This window comes from Globicephala melas, chromosome 9 (assembly GCF_963455315.2).
Source record: "Globicephala melas chromosome 9, mGloMel1.2, whole genome shotgun sequence".
Lineage (NCBI taxonomy): Eukaryota > Metazoa > Chordata > Mammalia > Artiodactyla > Delphinidae > Globicephala > Globicephala melas.
Window position 1 is genome coordinate 96278171 of NC_083322.1, and position 23673 is coordinate 96301843.

Genomic DNA, 23673 nt, shown 5'->3' on the forward strand with positions numbered 1-23673 from the left:
CGACCTCTCTCCACACCAACAGGGCACAATCAAACAAGGACGCCCCCAAATTTAGGGTGCCCCAGGAAGAGGAAGAGCTTAGCGTTGGGGACAGAGAAGCCACCTACTGAGAGAGGAGAGGAGAGGGCCTGGGGCTGGAGGGGGCCGGGGCAGGGGCAGGGGCTAGGGAGAGGCTCTGCTAGCCTGAGCGGGGGCGGGTGTGCTCAATCTGGCCTTCCTTGGGTTGGCTCCCTGGAGAAACCCCAGGCATGGGGACGGGCTCCCAGAGTCTGGGGGGTCCTGGCTACCGGTGTCCCAGAGGTAGGGTTCCCAGGCCGTGGGATGCCCATACCCAGCACCGACACAGACAGCAGCTGGGACAGTGTGTGCCCCCAGTGTGTGCTCTGCCCAAGCCCCGTCCCAAGACGGCCCTGGGACCCTCAAGCTTCCCCAATGGCCCAATAGGAACAATGGAGTCCTACAGGAGGGGAGGAGAGAGAAAGAGACCAAGGCGCTGGGGACATTCGGAAACCCAAGAGGGGCAGCCTTGGATTCAGGGGTCAGCAGAGGACACTGGGGTGACATTTGCCAAATCGGCGGTGGCTGGAGACTGTCCGCCCCCCGACACAAGCCTACGCCCATCACAGACTCAGCGTCCTTTATTGCACAGCGAGACTGCGATCCTTCCCCGGTGTGGGCGCGGGTGGAGAACCCCTCGGCCAGGCCCCGGTGCGGGCAGGTAGGCCGGCTCAGCAGTCCGGCCACAGGAGGGTGAAGGTACCGCGGCTGCAGCGGAAATCCGGCTCTGGCTGCTCCGACTTGGGCTCCACGGAGACCAGGCGCCGAGCCCCGCGCTGGGTCAGCGGGATGCAGTCGGAGACGCGGACCTCCAGGGCCCGGCCCTCCCTGAAGGACGGAGGTCAGGGTCAGGACGGGCAGGGCTCCGCAGCCCCGCAGCTGCCCCCGCGCCCCGAGACTCACCCCTGGCAGTGCGCGGCCAGCACGCCCACCAGCTCCCCGACGCGGTTATCCAGTGGCGGCCGGGAGCGGTGCAGACACACCACCAGGTCGTCGTAGCCCCGCGCGTGCAGCACCACCAGCTGGTCCCGCCCGCTGGTCACGCTCAGCCCGGTCACCTGAAGGGGGCGGGGTCTCAGGGTCAGGGGCGCGGCAGGCCCTCCTCCCCAAACCTGCACCTCCACCCCACAGCCCAGCAGCACAGGCCCGCCCCCCGCACGCATCTTCCCCTCCCCAGCACCCCGCCCGCTCCCCTCGGCCTCTCCCGAGCTCCCCTCCTCTCCCCCAGGCCCCACAACCCTGCTGTCCCCTCTAGGTCCCCTTCCTCCCTCTCTGGTTCTGCCCATAAAGGCGAGGGTCGGGCAGGGCGCACCGCACACGAGGGCTTTTTGCCCTGATGGAATGTTCTAGATCTGCACAGTCTAACGTGGCACCACTGCTCACCTGTGGCTCTCCAGCACCTGAATGTGCTGGTGCCACTGAGGAGCTGAACTTTTACTTTTCTTTCCTTTTCATTGCATTTAAATAGCCACATGGGTCGTGGCCACCATACCGGATGGTCCTCCAGCCTGACAGTTACACGGACTCCCAGCCTCAGTCCCTGCCCTGGGTTGCCCCTTGGCCTGTGGGAATATGAGCTGCGACTCCAGGGAGCAAGTGGGTCACAGAACTGGACAGAGGGGTGGAAGGCGGGGACAGGGTCCCAGGGGTGGCAGCCACACACTGCAGCCAGCTCCACGCGGTCCAGTGGCGGAGACCCCCGGGCAGGCACTGGCACAGATGTGGGGAAGAGGGGCCATTTGGCATTTCGTTCTGCCAAAGAGTGGAGCAGGAGGGGGGCGAGGAGGCTGAGGATGGGGTTCTGGGCCCCCCACCCGTGGGGCAACCGGAAGCCTCTGCAGGCTGTTCAGCAGGGGTGCATGGGGCGGGGGAGGAGTTGCCGTCCTGAGCTGATGCTGAGTTCTAGAAAGCTCCGGCCATCCCAGGTAGGCATGAGGGGAGGGGCCCGGCAGTGCCCAGCAGGACACCAGGCCAGCTAGGGCCTCACGGATGCCCCCGCCCCCGCACAGGGCTCACCACGTCCAGGGGCACGGCCCGCATCACCCGGTACTGCCGGCCCGGCTCCAGCTTGTAGAGGTGCCGGTCTGTGAGCAGAAGCGCCCGGTCCCGGCTTTTGTTGAAGCGATTCACCTGCAGGACAGGTGCTCTCAGGGTCACTTGCCTGCCCCAGGGGGCTCCCCAGCAGGTGTGGCCAGTGGCCTCGCCTCCCTGAGGCCACTCTCTCACTGACGGGACTGGAGCTGACGACTTTTGAAGTTTCAGGGTCAGCTGTGAAACCTCTAAGCTAGGCCTGGGCCAGGGCTGCCACGGGCCTGCAGCCCTGTATCCACTGCTCACCTTTCGGACATGGCTGGAGAAGAGCACGGCCCCGAAGCCGTCCTTTTCCCGAAGCGTCTTCAGTCGCTGAGCAAACAGGCCTGAGGCTGTGGGGTTGTCTGTGGCCTGAGGACAGATGGGGGCTGCTTGGGATGGGGTCTTGGGACCATGCTTGACTGACAGCAACTCTCAGGGAATTGGCACAGTTATCCTTGACCTCAGAGAACCTCGTCAGGCCATGCGCCAGCCTCCTGGTGGGTCCACCTGCCACGCTGGCTTCCCTAAGGCCCACCGCACAGACCCCCTGCAGCCCTGAGGTTCTAGGCACACATGTCTGTGCCGTCCACACCACCCACCAGCCCAGCTCCCCACGCCAGGCCCGGGCAGACTGAGAGATGGAAGGGGCTGGTGGGACCTCGCTCCTCCATGCCCAGCCACCCACCTGGGCAAACCTCTCGCCCCTGAGCCTTCATCCCCTGCAGAATGGGGCCAGGGGGCGGCTCACAGCACCCATGTGGGCCAAGGGGGGCCATGGCATGGAGTCAGGGGGCTGTGCCTAAGAAGGGGGATCTGTGCCGGAGAATGGGGGGGCTGACCTGAAAACACAGGAAGGCAAGTAGGAGTAGGGCAGAGGGGGAGGTGCTGAGTAAAGCCCAGGCTAGCTGGTTCTGGGTGAAAACCCTTGAACTTCAGAGGCCAGGGGCAGGAACAGAGGGGTACAGCCCACAGGACAGCCAGGCTCAAGGAGAGGACAGCTGAGGCGGACATGGGCAAGGTTTCAGCCTTGAGCCTCTTCTTGGCACCCAGACCCCACAGCCCTGACACTTACGGAGGACAAGTAGTCCCGGGCCCAGGCCCGCCGGCAGCCCCAGTCCTGTCGCAGCTCCTGCAGGGCCGCCATGGCGGCCACCTTGGCCTTGATCTGAGCCATGTCTGAAGGGGGGATGTTCTTCACCAGCTGCCGGGCCCGCCACCTGGAGAGGGCCAGGTGGTCAGACAGACCCCTGTGCAGGCCTCACCCTTCCCTACTCCTGGTTCTGCCCCTTTTCCTGAGAACACACATTAGTGCCTTTTCATGTCCCTTCCCCCACAGGATAAGGCCAGGCCCCTCAGCCAGGCACTAGCCACCCTCTGTGTCCCAGCCTCCCTGGTCTCAGTGGAAGGTGGCCTCTCCTGCTCTGAGCGTGCTGGTTGCCCTTCACACCTCTCCTAAAGAACTCCTACTCAGCCTTCAAAGCCCTGCTCAGTTGCAGAGTTTCCCCCACTTCTAGCTCTGACCCACCACCCTCCCTGCAAGCCTCTAGCAAGGAGATGGAGGCCTGCATCCCCTCCAGATGTCCAGAATGGTGCTGGGGACATTAGGAATCTTCCACCGGCTGTGGGGTGTGGGCAGCCAGCTGATGTGCACAGCCCCCTGTTTTCTGCTTATCCAGTGGGACCACCTGTCTCCTGGCTAGCACCAAGGGGTTCAGATGGCCCGGTCCGGGTGTTCAGTGGGCTCTAGCTGAGTGGAAAAGAGTGAGGGGCGGTGGCAGAGGGCGAGTACCTGCAGAAGAGCGCCTGGCAGATGTCCTGGAAAGGCTGCAGCACAGCAGGGGGCAGCGGCCACACAAGGTCACGGCCGTAGAGCGGGGGCTGCCGTGCAGCCTGGAATCGCCGCTGCATCTCTGCCAGGTGAGCGCGCACCTTGTGCCTCCGGAACCAGCGCATGATGGTGTAGACGGCCCTCAGTCGCCGGAAGTGCCGCCTGGCCAGCGTGCCTCGCCATGCCTGGGGGGCCAGTGGGAGGTGGTGCTCCATTAGGCCCTGCCAGGCCCCGCCTCCCTCACCTTAGGAGACCCCAAAATGGAGGGGCACCCGAGAATGTAACCATCAAAACCCAGACTGAAGATCCTACAAGGCAAGCGGCCCAGCGAACCCACAGATTAAAAGAGACTTAAGCAACGTATAGACCCTGAGTTGAACAGACTGAGGACACGACTGGGGACGTGTGGTTATTGACTGGACAGGACAGCAGCAAGTCAGTGTGAACTTTCTAAATCCTGTTTCTGTGATGCTATTAGGTCATGTTCTTAAAAAAAAAACCTGTGTGTTATAGGAGATAACAGAGGTAACAATGAAATGCAGTGTGTCGTCCTTAGTTGGATTCTGGGTTTTTAAAAGATGTAATGGAGGACTTCCCTGGTGGCGCAGGGGTTAAGAATCCGCCTGCCAATGCAGGGGACACGGGTTCGATCCCTGGGTCAAGAAGGTCCACATTCTGCGGAGCAACTAAGCCTGCGTGCCACACCTACTGAAGCCCGCGCGCCTAGAGCCCGTGCTCCGCAACAAGAGAAGCCACCGCGGTGAGAAGCTCACGCACTGCAACAAAGAGTAGCCCCCATTCGCCGCAACTAGAGAAAGCCCGTGTGCAGCAGCAAAGACCCAACATAGCCAAAAAAAAAAGACTGCTCTACCATACCATTTAAGAATTAAAAAATAAAAGATGTAATGGGTCATAGTGGGACCCTTTCAGAAATTTAAATATGGCCTACATATTAGACATTCAGATGTGTAGAATATATTTTATCAGTGTTAGGTTTCTTTTTTTGTTTGTTTGTTTCTTTTTTTTTTTTTTTGGCCATGCCCTGCAGCATGCGGGATCTTAGTTCCCCCACCAGAGATGGAACCCGTGCCCCCTGCAGTGGAAGCGCAGGGCCCTAACCACTGCACCGCCAGGGAACTCCCAGTGTTAGGCTTCTTGAATGTGCTAATGTCAGTGTGGTTGTAAAGGTGGATGACCTTGTTCTTAGGATATGCGTGCTGAAGGATTTAGGGGTGTCATTACTTTATATGGTTTGGGAAAAAATACAAATATATGCATATGTGAGTATCTGTATGTGCGTATGGAGAAAGAGAGATAGAGACAGAGAGACAAAGACGGGGGGGAGGGGAGAACATAATTGGAGCAATCCAGGTGAATAGTAATCATTGTACAAATCTTTCCACTTTTCTGTAGGTTTGAAATGTTAAAAATAAAAAGTTATGGGGAGAGGTGGGAGAATCCTTATCCTTTGGGAAGACATACTGAAATGATTATAAATGAAATGATTTGCTTCCGAATAACTGGGATAGAGGTGCGATGTCTACCCAAAACCACGTTGGTCACGTGACGTGTTTGACACAGGGCAGTAGCATGTGGGAATAGAGCACACCATTCTGCACGCTTTTCTCCAGGTCTGAAATCTTTCAGAATAAATGGAAGAAAAGAAGGAAAAAAGAAAGGAAGGAAGGAAGCCAGATTCCTGAGTGTCTTGTTTTGAGCACCTGGGCCTGAGGCTGGTGGCCACGGAACAGAGGGGACCCGAACAACAGCCCCACTTTTTGCTTAAGTCAGTTTCAGTGTCGGTTTGTCACCGGCGAGCGGGGGCTCCTCCGGTACTTGGAAGTGTGCCTGTGCTCCCCCCAGGTAACGCACATCCCCCCAACTCCGGGTGGTACACATCCATCTCTCCCCTCCCCCCAGGTAACGCACACAGCTCTCTCCTGCCCATCCTCCCACGCCCTCCCTGGGGGCCATCCAGCCCCACCGCACCTTCTGTAGCAGCAGCACGATGATGGGGATGAGACACGCGCGGCTCTGCTCCAGCGTGACCAGCGTCCGGGGCGAACGGATGAAGAGTTTGCTGTGGCCGAAGGCCACGTCCCCCTGCAGCCCGTGCTGCTCCAGGAGGGCGCTCACGGCCGCCCTATCGGAGCCCAGTAGGTGGTTTGGCCACGTGTACTCACAGGTCATCTTGTACCTGTCACAGAAGGACCGGGCAGTGGGCGCCAGACCCTGTGGAGGAGTGCGGATTCGCCCCGCCTTGACTCGCCCCGCCCCCATTCCCCCCCACCCCGACCCCATGCATGCAGGCTCCCGCCTTGAAGTCTGAAAAGCGCCCCGCGGCCCCGCTGCTGGAACCCCTCAAGGACACGCCCCTGGGGGAGGGGGCCGTACCTGAGCAGGAATCGAGAATAGGGCTGGCGGGAAGCGAAGCCAGCCCTGCGGACCCTCACGTTCTCCAGCAGCCCCAGGTATGCGACCTGGTGCCGACAGTGGCCCTCGTCCAGCTTCGCGGCCAACTTGTCCTCATTGGGCTTGATGCAGCGGATGTAGAAGGGCTCCTGTGGGGACAAAGGACACTCGGAGAGGCCAGTGTCACGGCCCTACAGTCACCTGGCAGGGGCAGCAAGTGAGCTGTCTCCATCCTGCCGTCTCCATCCTCCCACGCTGCCGTCTGTCCGCGTGGGGAAGAGGCTCTCAGGGGAAGGGGAGGCTGAGGGCCCAAGGGCAGGCCGAAGGCTGAGGCCAGGAGGAGACTGGGGATGAGGGGTGGCGGGCAGCATGGGACCTGGGAGCCCAGTGCTGGGTGCGGGCAGGAGGCTGGCCCAGAGCCAGGTTCCGACCGGGCAGCAAAGCCCCTTAGCCCTTCCTTTCGCTTCCCAGAGGCCCTGCTGAGTCTCTGGATATTCTGCTGTCCTTCCACTGCCCCCTCTGACTTTAGGCCCCAAGCTCTGTAAGGTGCTCGCGCCACTTTCCTGTCCCTGTGACCCCAGCTTCCAGAAGCTAACCCGTATCTGGGCAGCACCAGGGCTGAGCCAACCCAAGCTCTGAGCAAGGTCTCCCCCAGCCCATCCCCAAGAGGCAATGAGGCCAGGGGAAGGCTGCTGGGACCCCACATTTACTCAAGCCTTGGCCTCGTCCAGGGCATCTTAACCTGTGCAGTGGCCGGTCCCTCCCTGCTGGAGGGGTTGTGGCTTGCAGCAGAGAGGAAACAGAAGGATCCGGAAGGATCCAGACTCAGGGTGGGGTTGCGGGGGGGGGGCCCGTACCTTGGAGGCCAGGTTTTCCACCAGGGCCACCATGGAGTTCTTGAAGAGCGTGCCAGCCGTCAGGGGGCGCTTGGTCACCTCCGTGATGTCCTGCTGCCCATCTGGCCACATGGCCCGCAGGGTGGGGTCCGTGCTGTGGACACAGGCTGCATGGCCAGCCGCCCTCCAGGACAGCCCACACCCCAGCCTGGCCATTTGTAAGCTTCATGGCCTCAGCTTTGACCCTCAGGCTGTCTGTGAGGGTCAGACTGGAGTGTCTGAAGGCCCTTCCAGCCAGAGCCCCTGGGCCCTCGCCCTCTGGTGCCCACACGCATGCCCACGGAGCCTGCTCACCTGTTGTACAGCAGCCGCTTGAAGTCCTGGAAGAGGGAGTCTCTGTTCTTGTCAATGAAGCCCTCCACCGAGTACCTGGTCGGGGGGGACAGGGCCACTGAGGAGATGGGGCCCTCGGACGGCCCCCAGCATGCCCCTCCCCCTCCCCCCACCTGGTGAGCCTCTCTTCCTTCCTCCTCACGTGCTCGTCTTCCTTCCCCTGTCCTTTCTGTCTTCCCTCTCATCACAGAAGCCCTCCTCCCTCCAAAGCTTCTCTCCTGAGAGATGCCAAATGTCGCATCACTGAACCCTGGCCCTAGCACATACACGCGGTGTGACCTGACCTAGGACAAGTTACTTAAACTCTCTGTGCCTCAACAGAGACCATGAGCTCAGAACAGCGCCTACTGAGTTTCCAAAAATATCGGCGATTGCAATTACAACCAGGAACTCCTGAGTCATTGGTCTATTTTGTTCCAGTGGCACCGAGAGCCTCAGATTCATCGTCTCATCCTTTGACTGTTAGAAAGCTCAGTGCTAAAATCTTGGCTTCACTTGCAGCTCCTAGAAAGGCTCAAGGCCATGGGATCTGACTTCTGGTGGCTTCGTCTTTTGGACTCTTATTTCTTCTCCTTGAGAAGGACACGTTGGACACTTGTGCCTCTCTCTGTATCACCTCAGATCCACCTCCAGGTGAGGTGAGTGACAGGGAAATTAATAATAATCATGGCCACTCCTGGAAGACACCTGGGGCCTCGGTACTCAGTGTGTGGCCTGAGGACCCGCAGTGTCCATCTGGCCTGGGAGCTTGTTAGAGACACAGCCTCTCGCCCCTCTGCTCCTCCTTGCTGGCCTGCACCTTGATGTGCAGGCTTTGCTCAAAGTGTGACGAGAACTGGCCCTGGCCTAGAAGCAGAGGTCCACCCGGGCTGCACCTCGGAATCTCCAGCCCCTCTCCCAGAAATGGGTGTTTTTTAAAAAGCTTCCCAGAAGATTCTATGATGCAGCCAGGGCTGAGAATCGCTATCTTAAAAGCCCCATTGTATGTATGCTTTTTACTTGTGAATCTGGTGAAGGGAATATTTTCAGTGCCTTAAAAAGGGGAAGGGGCAGAGGAGGGGGACCAGACGCTCAGTGGGGGGCCCTTACATGACATCCCCTGCATAGTGCTTGATCCGGAAGTCTCGGCCAAACTCCATGGTCTTGTCTGTGGGGCAGAGCTATGGCGGGGGGGGGAGGCAGGCCAGGTCAAGGCACAGAAGGTGTGGGGGGATCTGGGGGAGGGGGAGGGGGGCAGTCCTGCAGAGAAGGCTGAGCCACCGCCAAGGACCCCACCCCCACCCCAAGACAGGCAGCGTGGCACCTGTGGCGCCCTTTCCAGTGCTGGGACCAGCCGGGGGTGCACAGGGCGGGGGAGACCGCAGGGGCGGAGGGGCACCTGGCGGCTGGTGTAGTGCGGATGGTGGCGGTGGTGCGTGTCCAGGGTCTGCAGGAAGATCCGGTCGGTGATGGGGCCCGCGCTGCCGCAGGCCTCATCCAGCACAGCCAGGATGCCCCGGTGGGGCCGCTCCACCAGGTCCACGATGGTGGCGTTGTTGAAGTACTCCACCTGCGGGAGGGCAAACAGGGCAGCTCCCGAGCCCCGTCACCGGCCTCGCGCCCGAGTTCCTGCCCGGCGCCCGCTCCCCCACCCCCCCACCCGCCCTCCTCTGCACACACCCGCCCGCCCAGCGCCATGCCTCTCCCTCCGGGCCCGCGCTGTGCAGGACGGCCCGGCACTCACGCTCTGCCAGGCGATGCCCTCCCGCTCGTACTCTTCCTGCTCCTGCTTCAGGATGAGCTGGATGAAGAGCTGCTGCAGCTTCTCGTTGCAGTAATTGATGCAGAACTGCTCGAAGCTGGGGGCGGAGGGGCCGCTGAGAGTCATGCCTCGACCGCCCACCTCAGGGCTTTGGCTCCACGGGGAACGAGCGCAACAAATGGCAGGCTTCCCCGCGAACAGATCCCCAGAAGTCTGCCTGAGGGCGCTGGTGCCAGGCGTCCCAAGTGGCCTCTCTGTCGGGGAGCATCTCCCGCTCCGGGCCGCTCTTTTACCCGCCTGCCCCCAAGTCCAGCACGCACGCCCTGGAGTGGATCTGGGAGTCCCAGCGACGGGAAGTGAGCCGAGATATCGCCTTCCCAGGCACCAGTGGACGGCGGCACAGCTGAGGCCGGCTTGAAGGCACAAGCCTGGGGCCAGGGACCGACTGGCACTGACGCCGGACCCCCTGCTCCCCAGCCCAGCCGAGCTCCCCAGGACTAAGGCGGCCTTAGAGGGTGGGCGGGGTCAGGGTGTGGTGGCAGGGCTACCCACCTGTTGACAGGGAACACCTCGAAGCCGTAGATGTCCAGCACGCCGATGACTGTGTCCTTGCCGTCGCGTCGGGGGTCCCGGTCCCGGGGTTCCATGACACGGTTGATCCGGTCCACCACCCACTCAAACAGCCGCTGGTACACTGCCTGGGAAGAGGCCAGGAGCCAGCTGCCTCTGACTGCCTCTGGCCTCGTCTCCTCCGGGAAGGCCTCCAGGTTGCCCCCCCACCTCCAGAGCACCTTGGCACAGGCGTCCCGGGCATAGCTGGCCTCGGCCGCAGTGTGGCCCTTCTCGATGAGTTCCCTGCCTCCCGAGGCCACGGTGCGAGCCAGCAGGCAGCGCAGCACCATCTCCCGGGGTGTGGCCGTCAGCTCAGCCACGTGGTCCACCAGCACCTCATCAGTCACCGCCAGGCCCCTCTGCTCCAGACTGCCCTCCTCCAGCTCCACAAACTTGATGTTTCCCTGGTGATGCGGGAACCATGAAGTCAGGCTCCGCGCCTCAGAGGAGCCTGCTGCACCCCTCTGCCCCTGGGGGCGCGGGGGGAGGCAGGGACGCGGGGTACAGTAGAGCTTGGCTTCTACCACATACACAGCCAGAGAGAGAGAGAGGGGAGCGCTTCCTGGAGCATGCCAGAGCCTTCCCCAAGGCTTCCCACCCGAATGTCATGTGAATGGTCCCACTGCATCCTTCTGCAGCTGGCTATGTGCTACCCATTCCTCATGCTTCCTCAGAGAGAACTAAGGCTCAGAGGCGCTGAGTAACCTGCCCAAGGCCACACAGCTCTTAGGTGATGGAAGCAAAAGGCCAGTCTGCATGTGTTCAGCTTTACTGAGCCCAGACTGCCCTTGCCTGCTAAGTCCGGGCTGATCTAGCAGACAAGGACCAGGCCCATTCTGGGCACGCAGGGCCCACGGCTCAGGGCCCGGCCTGTGGGAACCCACAGCCAAAGCAACTCAGTTTCAGCAGAGGGAGAAGTGGGCCAGTTACATGGCTGGTTGTCAGAGGCCAGTCTCCTCCTCCAGGGGAGGCACCCGGCCAGGGCACCGCGTGGGGAAATGGCCGCAGAGCCCACAGCCGGGCTCACCAGGTGCAGGATGGAGGCCAGGATCCGGTGCACGGAGGCCACCTCCTCAGGACTGAAGCCGATCACCCGCATGGCCTCCGTCACCGCCTGGTGGTGGCTCTTCTCATCACTGTCCAAGACCTGGGGGAGAAAGGTCCCAGCACCCAGTGCCACGCTGAGCCTCGACTCCTCTGTCCCAGGGAGCATGCTCACCCACTGCACCCCCATCCCGGCACTGAGCCCCGATTCCTCCAACTGAAAGCCCGCCGAGTCAGGGCACCCCCAGTCCCTCTAAACCATGCACACCGCCCTGGCCCCTGCTGAAGCCACTGGCCACTAGCACCAGGGTCCTGGGACTAAGCGTGATTAGAGCCTCGGCTCCCTGCCCCCACTCACACTGAGCCCCGCCCCCTGGCGGGTGAAATTATATAGCGCAGGGTTTCTCTGCAGGTGCAGTTCTTGCAGCTCTTTGTCCTCACAGCCCCGCAGCACCTGGAGGACCCGACACCCCTCCGTTAGGCCCCTGAGCTCCAAAGACCCCACCCACGTACGCAGGACAAACAGACGCGTCCTTCAACCACCGCTGACCCAACAAATTCATGGTGTGGGTCAGCACAGTGATGGTGTGGACACCGGAGCCCAGGGAGAACCTACTTCTAGGTCAGATACTGTGTAGACACCACACCTATCCAGGGAAAGACCACTTCAGTGGTCACAGAGAGTGACCACAGAGACCCACTTCAGAGGTCAGACACATTGCAGACATTGCCTGTGTCCTGGGAGGACCTACTTCAGTGATCAGACACGATGTAGACGCTGCCAATGTCCAGGCAGACGCACTTCGGTGAGTCAGAAAGAATGTAGATACCACCCAAGTCCAAGGAGACCCCGCCTCAGTGGGCCAAACATGGTGTAACCACCTGAGTCCAGGGAGACACCACCTCAGTGGGTCTAACCCAGTGTAGACACTATCAGTGTCCAGAATCCACCTCAGTGTCAGACATGGTGTGGACACTGCCCTGCCCGCATCCGGGGGACCCCACGTCAGAGTCAGATGAATAAGGTGTACACACAGCCACGTCCAGGGAGCTCCCACTGCAGTAGGGGCGGGGCTGGGGCGATGGAACGGAGGGAGAGGGGAAGGAAAGGGACTGTGGGTGGGGCAATCAGAAGGCCTTCCCTGCAGGTCTCCCCCTGCCTGCTTTGGCTCACCTGGTAGAAGGCATGGAAGTTCCTCTCGCCCACGTGCTGCTTGAGGACCCGAGACTGAGGAGAGAGGAGCAGCTGGACAGAGGCCTGGATGTTGGCCCCACCCCAGGGGACCTGTCCCAGAGCCCCTGGGGCAGTGCAGGTGGGGGTGGTGGCTGACCTGGCTTCAGGGGGAGCCCCGCCCAGTGAAGCTGGGACACCTGAGAAGGTAGGTTCCTGTCCCCAGGATGCCAGGCCTGGGGGGCTCGGCGTGGTGGGGCAGCTCTGCCTGGTCCCCCCAAGGGAGGCCTTTGTGCGGCCCACCTGCCCAGGGTCTCAGTGTTAAGGCCCACCTTCTCCAGCAGGTAGCTGTGGATGTGTCCCCCCACAGGGTCTCCTTTGAAGTCAAAGTTGATATCCATGTACTTGCCGAAGCGGCTGGAGTTGTGGTTGCGGTTGGTGCGAGCGTTGCCTAAGGCCTCCAGCACGCAGGTGGACTTGAGCAGCACGTCCTTGACCCTGCGGGGGGCAGAGGGGCCGAGGGGCTGTAGCGCAAAGACCTCGCGCTGGGGGCCGTGCCCAGGTCCAGCATCCCCCGTCTGAGGCTACCCCATCACAGGAGGAGAGGGAGCCTGAGGGCCTGGCCTCACCCTGCGCTGCCCCTTGCAGGCCTTTGACTCTGAGATGCCGGGAAAGGCACCTGCAGGGGGCTCACGTCGGTTGTCCTATAAAGCCTTGAGCCTTGAAAGGCACTGGCCCTGCCTTTCCAGACCAAAGCTGCAGCCCGGTGAGGAGCTGGGTCTGCACGCTCGGCGCTGCCAGCCGTGTGTGCTTGGGAACTTCCATCGCTGTTCCCACCCCACTCCTGCCCCGAACCCCACCTTACCCCACCTCAACAGGAAGAGCCGGGGCTCCCACACAGCCCCTACAAATGCCCGCTGGTGAGCAACTGGCAGGCAGGTGGGCCCTGGGTTCCTGACCCAAACCCTGACACCCGGCCTGGCATCCTGGGCCTTCCTGATGGGCCAGCCAACCTCTCCACTTCCATCAGGTCCCGGTGAGGGCTCGGCACCCCTCTGTCGGCCCTCTGCACCTCACTCCCTTCCTGTCCCTAGGGGAAGGGCACCCACGTGCTGGGCCTCGCCTCTCCTGGGGTCGAGAGGTCCGGGCTGCGGCTCACCTGGAGGCTTGCTGACAGCCACTGAACTTGGCCTGAGCCGGGCTCCATTGTGTCTCTTGCCCCCCACCAGGCATGAGGCCGCTCCCCACCCCCTCCCCAGCCTCACCTCTCCACCTCGGCCCGCTGGCTCGGGTTGGTGACGGCAGCGATGTACTGCATGATGTGCCTGCTGGCTTCCGTCTTCCCTGCCCCACTCTCCCCTGCCGGAAGGAAGGACAGTCAGACAATTTCTGGCTGCTCCCCCTTAACCAGCTCCCGGTGCCCATCCCCACTCCCAGGTGCTCCAGTCACCTCCCCATCATTGACAGATGAAAACACCGGGGCGCAGGGAGGCTGTGAGCCAGAGCCTGGGCCCTGGCTGCAGGGCAGGTACCTGAGATAACAATGCAGGTATCCCTGGACCGGCGCTTCATCGCCCTGTAGGCAGCGTTGGCCACAGCGTACAGGTGGGGCGGCCGCTCATAGAGCTCGCGTCCCTGGTACCTGGCGATGGCCTCGGGCCCGTACAGGGGCAGCTCCTGGTAGGGGTTCACGGACACCAGCACTTCACCGATGTACGTGTAGATGTGGCCCTTCTCGAACCTGGCACAGGCAGGGCCGGTCCTCAGTGCTCGGGGCCTCGGGGACACACACCTAGGTCCCGGGGCATTGGGCCCAGGCGGGAAGCCTTGGGGCCCTGGCCCACCCGCAGGGCTGAGAGTAGACGAGGGAGTCGGGGGGAGAGGGGGTGCCGGCTGACTTGAGCCTTCCTGGTGCCGTTTGCCGGGAGTCGCACCCCACACGAGGTGGTGGTGGGATCCAGGCTGCTCTCCACGGGGATCCTGATGTCACGGGAATCATGACTACCCGCTTTATTAAGGGACTGACTTGCCCCAGGCCTCGCGGGCCAAGGCAGAGCTGGCAGTGTGGGAAGCTGGGTTGAGGACCAGAGCAGATGGGGGTGGGAGGCGGAGGGAGGGGCCTCCAGCTGTTTCCGCCTCAAGACCTGGGCGGGGACCCAGAAGCAGAAGCGACCCCGCCCAGCCCCACCCAGACAGCAGGGACTGGGAGGGGTGCCAACCCCCCCCCCCCCGGGGAGTTCTGGGCGCTTCCCGGCAGGAGCCTAGTCACCCGGAAGGGTGCCTGTGTGCATCATCCCTCCCTCGACTCTTCTGCCCTGGGAGGAGCCTGCTGCCCTGACGGACCCGCCCTGCCCCTGACAGCCGGTCCGGGTTCCTCTTCCTCAGCTGCCTCAGACGGACGCGGGAGTTCCCTGGCTTGGCTCCCTGCACACCCGGGACCTGCTGGAGACAGACTCTCCCATCTGCAAGCTGTGTGGCCCCAGGCTCGGGGTTCCATCGTTAATACGGAGATGGTAATACCTGTCTCAGAAGCTAGTTTATAGGAATGAAGTGAAATCATGCTTAGCTCTCTGCCCCCAAAAGAGCAGCTCATTTCCTGTCTGACTCTCCATCCCACAGCCCTGACCTTGGCTCAGGGCCCGCCTGTACCTGACTTCAGCAATCGGGGGTCAGTGGGACCTGTCCCCAAGCTCTGCACAGTCACCTTCTGCTCCCCCTGGCTGTCCAGGGATGAAGCCAGCTCCTGGTGCCACGACCAACTCCTCCCTGTCCTCTGCCCTCTGGCAAATAGGGCCCCGTGTCACTTCTACCGGCCATGCCCTGAAGCACTCCACATGCCCCCCTGAGAGTGTCATCTCAGCTTGTCCACCTGTACCCCCCAGGGTGGGCCCTGACCACTTCCCTTGGAGCCCCCAGGGCCCAGCACAGCCCCACTAGGGGGACGGAGCATCCACCCGGTCCGGGGGCCTGGCACCTGCCAGGAGGAGGGGTCAGGAGGCACCTGGGCTGTGTGGGAGGCCCGGGTCTGGGAAGCCTGCTCTAGCACTGGCTGGTTGCCCTGGCCCTGAGGCGACAGTCCTTCCTGTCCCAACGTCCCCCTGCAGTCACGCAGACAGCGGGCTGGGGCTGGCGGAGACCAGCGGGAGTGGGGATGGGGAGAAGGGGAGCCCCTGCCCTAGGTCTACCTGAGCTTCAGGTTCTCCATGAAGTCTTCCATGGTCACTTGGTCCAAAAGGACAAAGTCGGGCTTGCCGCACTCAGGTCCTTCGTCCTCCATCCTGCCGGCGGGAAGCACCCAGGCCAGGTTGCCCCGACCTTCCTGTGCAGAGCAGCTCAAGGGAGGGGTGCTCTCGCACAGGCCCAGCCCTCCCTCCCGCAGCCAGTGTGGTGAAGTAGGAAGTGGGTTCTTGTGGCCCCAGGGAGGGTTTGCCCTCCCTGCCTGCCGTCCCCTCCCAAGGGGCTCTGAGCCGTGCTTCCTGGTTCCCCTCAGGGCGTGCCTCACGGTGGAAACTCCGACCCTCTATGATCTCACCCTCGCCCCAAGCAGCCGCATCTCTGCGGTCCCCAGCCCTGCTGCATCCAGGCCACGGGTGGGCCCCTGAGCAGGGTTTTCTTGACGTGGCGGTGGCCACAAAAGCCGTCAGCTCTCAGACCTCAGCACTAGGCGGATTTTCGGGTAGGTACATTGCACCTCAACAAAAGGTGAACAAATGCCGATACCCAGGCCTTTGGGGCAGAAGCCTAGGCAGTACTCCTTCCAAGTGTGACCACGCTGCAGTGTGAACCACAAAGCCAGCTTCCAGGGTTAGCCCGCCACAGCCACGGGGCTGGTGGTCTGGGTTCGTCATGCCGAGACCCAGTCTTGCCACTGGTCCAGGCTTCCGGATGTTTCCCAAAAGGGTCCTTTGTGTCCTCGGGGCCCGCCTGCCTGTCCCTCTAGTAGTGAGACCCAGGAGCTGCGCCAGGAGCCCTCCTGTCCCACCTTGGTCCTCATCTCCCAGAGGTGTGGCCTCACTCCTCTCCGTGGAGCAGGCGGGCCCTTGACAAGTGGCCAGACGGGCCAGCTCAGACTTCGACCACACGGCGTCCGGGTTGGGGACACGAGGCAGTTCTCTCTCATCTCTCCCCTCGCACAGGGAAGACAGCGCACTTCCCAAGTTTGAGTCATCCGTGTACTACCTTTGGGATTCTCTACTCAAAAAGCTAGTTTATTTAAGAACTGTCTTTCAGTAAAGTCACTTTTTTTTTTTTAACCTGAATGAATAAAAGAATTTATTCTATGACATTTAGGGTCTAGACTAGAATACAATTTGGGGTTCATTTTAGCTCGAGACTAGAATAAAATTTCTAACCAAGCGTGATCAAAGTCTCTTTTTTTAAATCAAGTTTTATTGGAGTATAGCTGCTTTATAATGTGTTAGTTTCTGCTGTACAGCAAAGTGAATCAGCTACACGTATACATAGATCCCCTTTTTTGGATTTCCTTCCCATTTAGGTCACCACAGAGCATTGAGTGGAGTTCCCTGTGCTATACAGTAGGTCCTCATCAATCAACTCACTTTTTAAACGCTGAAACATTGTTTGATATGCAAGGGTTTTTTTCCTTCAGAGACTTTAAAACGAATACATATCTAATGAAATTGTAAAGTGCTTATTTTCAAACGCCTGATAAAACCAAGCTTCACAGCACTGCGCCCATTATTCTGAGGGGACCCTCCAGTCCGGACCAGGCTTTGGCTCCACCCTGCGCCAGGCCTGGGGCTTCTCGTGAGCAAGTTCTGGTCAAGTTCCATCCTCCCAGTCTCTGAAGACTCCCTTCGCACCCCCTGCCTCTTTGGCTGGTGCTTTTGAAGGGTTTTCCAAACCAAAGCTCAAGAGTACCTGGGGAGTTCTCACAGAGCCTCAAGGTTTCACTTCCCCAATCTCTGGGCCTGGGGTTTGCATTAAATTAACAAGTGAAAAGAATGATGCGGCTGTTCCAGTGAAACTTGAGACACTGAAACCTGAACTCAATAAAATTTTCATGTCATGGGACTTCCCTGGTGGTGCAGTGGTTAAGAATCCGCCTGCAGGGAACACGGGTTCCAGCCCTGGTCCGGGAAGATCCCACATGTGACGGAGCAACTAAGCCTGTGCACCACAACTGCTGAGCCTGCGCTCTAGAGCCTGTGAGCCACAACTACTGAAGCTCACAAGCCTAGAAACCATGCTCTGCAACGAGAAACCACTGCAGTGAGAAGCCCGTGCACCACAACGAAGACAAGTCCCCACTCGCCACAACTAGAGAGAAAGCCTGCATGCAGCAATGCAAAAACCCAACACAGCCAAAGCCAAAAAAAAAAAGCTTAAAAAAAATGTTCATGTCACAAAATAGTTTTCTTTAGGTTTTTTTTTTTCCATGTAAAGATGTCAAGACTATTCTTAGGTTGGGAGTTGGCCCGTGGGTTAACCAGTCCCAGCTTTAGACCCTGCTGCTGTGGCCCTGCACTTAACTGCGATCAGGACTGTGCTCTCCACTGACAGCTTGCACAAAAGATTTGCCACCCAGTGCCTTATTTATCTGAGGCCAATGACAGCTCACCAGAAATCCTTCCCCGTCCTGGGTCTGGCTGGACCTCTGGGTCCGCTGGTCTCAGGCAGGACAAAGGGTGGCCCTATATGCAGCTTCCCCGGGTAGGGTCTGACAAGCTGGGGCACAGTGACAGGTGGAACAGGTGGTCAAGTGAGGATGGAAGGACGGCAGGGAGGTGGCCCTGGGGGCTGAGGGCAGCAGTTTCACTCTCATTTTCCGACCTAGGTCGATTTCAAGATGCCGCCCTCTATCCAGTCCCTTCGATGGTCCCTTACTCTGGCTCCCCTTGCTGGTGCCACTGCCCTCTGTAGCAGGTCCCCAGTCCCTTTGTTTCTCAGTTCCCCTACACAACTGTATCCACTTTAGGATTTGCTTTTACTTCCACCTCATCTCAGAGCACACACACTGTTGGGTAGTTGCAGGGAAGGGCCCTGCCAAGGTGCCCTGGAGCGGCATGTACCCAGAGGCCACACAGCTCACCCTCTGACGGCGCTCGGGAGGCTGTCAGAAGCGGTCCCCCTGGTACCCGGCTCGGAGCTGTGAAGCTTTATGCCCCCGCCCCCTCAGGGTGTAGCTGCAGTGACTTGCGGTGGAGGGACCTTTGGTTACTTTTCCACTCACAACATCACTAACAAACTGAATGTAAACGCAGCTCACTGAATCTTTTCTAGCTCAGTCGGCCTTGGCCTAACCTGCTGACACTCCTCGAAAAGGTCACAACGTTGAGCTAAATGGGCTTCCACTGTGAAGTTATTTATCAAATGAAATAGATCGTGAGGGTGCATCACTCATCCTAAAAGTATCAATCCACACACCGTGGACTCAACACTTTGGTGCATAACCGAGTCTGACCCACACTGGTGAAGAGGACAAAAGACAGAGAACGCCATCAAGCCAGTGGAAGCTACTCCAGGAGTGGTGCCCTACTACCCACTCTGCAGTCTCAAAAGCAATGAGAGTGGGAGACACCCCAGGGGCCCCCTCAAACTTGGCTGAAACTCCTTCAAGGAGGGGAGGGCCCTCCTCCTCTTTGTACCTAACAGAAACAGAGGCTGGACTGAACTACAAATTTTACACTGTTTTATTAAATCCCTTGTTTCTCATTCAGGAGATGTCAGAGGGGCCTGGGTCCTGATGTACAGTGAAGATCCTTGTTCTGGAAGCAGACAACACGGCACCGAAACCTGGGGTCAGAGAAGGTCAGTCAGACATGCACACCTGGCCCTGAGCCACCCACACCTCAGATGGGCCAAGAACCAGAAATTCCTGACTCCTGGAAGGGGAGCAAGTGAGGATTTGAACCTGCTCAGAGAACTGTGGTGCAAAGGCCTGGGTTCAAATTCTGCTGCACCTTCACCAGGTATGTCAGTGTGGGCAGGCCACCACCTCAGTTCCCACTTCCTCTTTCATAAAAAACAAGGAAACAGGGGTTACCCTGATGGCGCAGTGGTTGAGAGTCCGCCTGCCGATGCAGGGGACACGGGTTCATGCCCCGGTCCGGGAGGATCCCACGTGCCGCAGAGCGGCTGGGCCCGTGAGCCATAGCCGCTGAGCCTGCGCGTCCGGAGCCTGTGCTCCGCAACGGTAGAGACCACAGCAGTGAAAGGCCCGCGTACCGCAAAGAAACAAAAAAAAAAACAAAACAAGGAAACAACTTGGAGGCCTGCTGTTAAAATAAAGTGATGTGAGGATATAGCCAGGGATTGTTGTAATTGCCAACTGCTACTGAGTGGCAATAAACAGAAATGAACCTGAGTTCCCACTCCTGACTCCACCATGTGCCAAGAGGCCTCTGTGACAGAGACTCAGTAGCAGCCCACCCTTTCCAGGCTCACACACCACTGACCTAGGAGATTCTTGGGGAAAAGGCTGCAGGTTGAATCCAAAACCACAAAGGCAATCAAAATGCCATGCCAAAGAATCAGACCTCCACGAGTCTAGATAGTAGACAACTATCTGTCCACAAAACAGTCTCGGGAGCTTAAAGACAATTCATCTGACACTCAATCACCCGACTTACAACATGGGAAGGTAAGGATAAATGTATGGTTTTGAACCTCTTGACAAGGGGACTTATGGAAAATTAACATATAAAATGGAAGTGAAGTGATTTGCTAGGCCAGACCCTGCACACTTACCACTGCAGAGTCCCCAGAAGAACCTGTCGTCCTTGGAAGGGATCATCTCTCAGGTGTCTTCTAGCTCTCACATCCTGGGATTTCTGCTGCTGAAGCTGGAGCAGGAACACAGGGCAGAGTCTGTTGGGGGTTGGGAGGCTGTGCTTTCAGGAACTGTGAAGGGTCTGACATACCCCCCCAGCAATGGCACGTGACAAGGTAGCCCATCAGTTACATGGAAGCTGGTAGGAGACACAAAGCAAAGACAGTTGATTATTCACCACAGCAGTAGGTTGACAGAGCACCAGCGTTCTCCACCAGCCCCATTTCCCTTCGGGTGACACAAGGGGAACCAGAAGGCACTCGCAATGCAGTGCGCTGCACCACAGAAAAGGCACCCTGAGCACAGGAAAGCCAAATCTTTTACAGTCGACAGTGGGCAGGCCTGCTCTCTGCTCTGGAAGTACTAGCTCGTACATACCCAGGCTGTCTATTTGAACATCTTTGAAAAGAAAGTCAAAGGGCAGCCAGTGCCTCGCTCCTAGGACTGCAGAACCATGAGACTCACCGACAGTGTCCCGACGGCAGCCCCAGGAGACTGGTGTGTTCAGCATTTGCACTTGGACTGAAGAGAGAGATCCGAGTCTGCTAGAAGCCTTGACCTTCAAGGGAGAAGGTGTGGTGTGACCCCCGCCGTGCAGGAGCATAGGAGCTGTGCTGCCCTGCTATGACCATGCTGGCCATATCCCTGCCTGTACCCAACAGCCCTCGCCCCAAGGCAAGGCCCAGTGGCATTTCCCTAGAACCAAAACTTCCTACCCGCTTCTGGATTCCATTCCTCCCTCCCTCCCTCCATTCCACCACTGCAGAATTTAGCCTTTGCTTCTCTTTGGTTTACCCGCAAATGGTAATGTCCCAAAGGGCAGGGCCCATCCCTATCATTCCTTTCTACTCTTTATTCCCTGCTGCGGGTCTAACTTCACCTTTACGACTCTCTCTGAGCTTCACTTTCAACTTCTGTAAGGCTTCTGTTTCAAGGATATAATAAAATAATACAATAAAATTGACCACAAGCCCGGAACAGCAAACACCTAAATAAAATCCAAAACGACTTTGGCAAAGACATCAACGTTCTCTAATCTGCCTGGTGCAATATAGTAGCCACTTGCCAAATGTGGCTACTGAGCATCTAAAAATGTAGGTAGGGGGAATGAAAAACTGAGTTTTAAATTTGACCATATGTGTCAAGTGGTCACCACATCAGACAGTACAGGTCTGTATGCTGCCCAGCACACCAGATAGGGAAGGCAGCAGGGAAGTGTCTGAAATTTCTATAACCTTGCTCTGGATGGAGCAGGGCAAGGCCTCAAACCGTTTCAAAATTTTTCTTGCAAGCACTGTAGGAATGCACAGGGCCACTGCAGACCCAAGCACGCTGGAGGCTTGCAGCCCACATTCCTTCCAGCCCCTAAAGCTCTGGACAGACAGCCGTACTCCTTCTGAGCACCAGCCGGGACCAGAAACTGGGACAAGAGATCACGGGTTGAATTAGGCCTACTTGGGTTTACCCACTGGACACAGATAACTGACCAATAGTAGGAAGGGAAGGACTCCGGACAGCAATCCCTTCTGGCTCAGGGAGTAAGGGAAGGAGCCTTGGGAGAGGCAGCTTTGTCAAGCAGTTGAAAGGACAGCAGTTAACTTTAACTTCATTCCTTACGACCCTGTAAATATCCTTATCACCACCTCATTACACAAAATCGAGTTTTCTTCCACAGTCTTCGCAGAACTGTAGACCATGACACAAAAGTTGACTCTATCCTCATTTTACCCATGAAATAATGGTGGAGAAGAACTGCGGGCCCAGTTCCGGGAATGGGGAGCTGGGGCCGGAGCAATGTCACTTACCAGGTCATCTTACAGATCATCTGCTGCGGAGCAGTCGAGGGCCGTCCACCTGGAGGGGGCACGGGGTCAGCTCAAGCAAGGTCTCGTGTCGCCTTCCTAGTTCTCGCCCCTTGGGAGGCTATACCCACGAGCCCATTCCTCCCGGCGCTGCCTGCCAAGGCCACATGTGTACTCCGAACGGGACCCTCAGAAGCTCGGTTAGAACCACCCTCGCTCCAACCGCAGGGCGGAACGGCCCAGGCCAAGCACCCGCAACGATCACCGGACCGACGGAGCCAAGCGCGGAATAACTTGGAGACGGCGCGCCCGCTCCAACTGGGCCCGGCGCCCCGCACCTCGCATCCCAGCAAGGCCCGCACGCCCTACGACCCTCACCTGGCCTCAGTAGATGGCAGACACCGCCTGGGACCCTTGATGGCACTGGATGGCCACGACCCCAAGGAGCAGCCTCACCCCAACTGCCACCCATGGGTGCAGCCGCGCACGCTCCCGCCGCCCGCTGGCAGACGCACGTGGCGTCACGTGACCCGCGCGGCCCTGGGAGATGACGTCACGAGGGGCGCCAGGGCGAGGCTGGGTGCGCGTTAGCTGCGCCCCTCGGTAGTCCCTTGTGAGGCCGAGAGCGGAAGTCTAGTAAACCGGTGGAGACGGGGCGCGCCGCGTTCCTGTTACCCCCGGGAGGAACTGGGGGACCCAGGAAGGCGGGGAAGCGGGCCTCGTAAAGGAACAGGAGGACGGCAGCCAGCGGGGAGCTGGGCGCGGCAGGCTGGTGCAGGCGGAAGGTCGCACAAGTGAGAAGCTGGACGCTTGGTCCCTGTTCAGAATAGGGGAAGACACCCCCTTTGCTTTTAGAATTGAATTCTCTGCCCTTTTCAAAAGAATGTCAATCCCTAATGGCTAAATATGCCCACGGCTAGTCTCACGACTCAGGATTGTTTCCCAAGGGCCTGGGAACACTCTTTCTGAAATGTTATTGTCAAGGGGGAGAAACTCTGATCTCCCAGTGTCCTGGGAGGCTAAGGGCCCACTTGTCACCTGACTCCAAATTGCCCTTAACTATACGGAAGAGTGGGGTTTCTTTCTGTGTTTGCGTCCCTTTTAACTGTGATGTGCATCACATTCTGTCTTTGTGGAGAGGTTCTCTGCGTTGCGAGGAAATTTGGGGTTTAAATATATTTCTTCCACGCAGGCAGAGGAAAGCGCATTGGAAGGTACTTAGTCTGGAAAGGGCGTGGCTTGTTGGAAATACAGCTAAGCATTAACAGGATTGTAGAGTCTTCTCCATGACGAGCAATGGATAAGAACTACATATTCAAAGGTCTTGAATATAAGGCTACGAAAGCAAGAACTTGGTTCTGTAAAGAAAAGCTGAGTAATACTTGAAACTCATATTTTATGTATAGCACCTAGTAAATACATTCAAGCAGTTTATAGTATACAAATCCCATTATTTTGTTAAATGTCATGAGACACATAGGGTGGGAACAGATTGCTCACATGGAGACTAACATTCACCCAAAGGGGTTAAGTGGCTTGCTCAAGGTCTCATAGACGGCTAGGGCTTGTTTTATCTCAGATCACTGCTCTGTCCATTCTGTCACTCTGCCATGATGTAATCGAGAGAACCAGGAAGGTAACTGGTTATGGAGGGTCAGAACATGGGTGACAGTGTGGGTGTCTATGTGTGACCAGAAAAGGTGGGCTTGCCAAGGACTAAAAGAGGACAGCTTTTTTTCTGATATGATAACCAACAAAATTCACTAGAAAGGGGAAGATGTTCCATGGAAACTTTTATCCAAGTAATAAAAAAGGATGCCAAAACATTAAAAACCACATAATCAAAGCTCAATTGCCTTATACTAGGAGGCTGCATGAGACTGGCACAAAGAGAGACAGACCTGTCAGCAAT

General features: G+C 58.5%; 1 protein-coding gene, 1 long non-coding RNA gene and 1 other non-coding gene across 4 annotated transcripts; all 3 read right to left on the minus strand.

The window, feature by feature from the left end:
• Positions 1-639: 639 nt before the first annotated feature.
• On the minus strand, positions 640-15779 carry MYO1G (myosin IG). Of its 2 annotated transcripts, XM_030871248.2 has the most exons (22): positions 15353-15779; positions 13700-13908; positions 13433-13526; positions 12500-12665; positions 12171-12224; positions 11355-11450; positions 10980-11099; positions 10132-10356; positions 9893-10038; positions 9323-9437; positions 8978-9148; positions 8689-8759; positions 7561-7635; positions 7228-7360; positions 6353-6519; positions 5948-6155; positions 3920-4143; positions 3203-3347; positions 2395-2499; positions 2074-2187; positions 961-1115; positions 640-885 (listed from the first exon to the last, which is right to left on the minus strand). In XM_030871248.2, exons 1-22 carry the CDS (start codon positions 15442-15444, stop codon positions 729-731), a joined length of 3042 nt encoding a protein of 1013 aa, XP_030727108.2. In that variant the 5' UTR covers positions 15445-15779; the 3' UTR covers positions 640-728. The 2 variants fall into 2 exon arrangements, with proteins under 2 accessions (XP_030727108.2, XP_069902368.1); XM_070046267.1 differs by lacking the exon at positions 2074-2187.
• Positions 15780-18802: 3023 nt separating this feature from the next.
• On the minus strand, positions 18803-22295 carry LOC115860954 (uncharacterized). Its single transcript, XR_009565163.1, has 5 exons — positions 22140-22295; positions 21765-21813; positions 20425-20518; positions 19878-20098; positions 18803-18923 (listed from the first exon to the last, which is right to left on the minus strand). It is a non-coding gene; the product is annotated as an uncharacterized lncRNA (long non-coding RNA).
• LOC115861030 (small nucleolar RNA SNORA9) lies at positions 21173-21305 on the minus strand. The gene has a single exon (XR_004042656.1). It is a non-coding gene; the product is annotated as a small nucleolar RNA SNORA9 (small nucleolar RNA).
• Positions 22296-23673: the final 1378 nt, after the last annotated feature.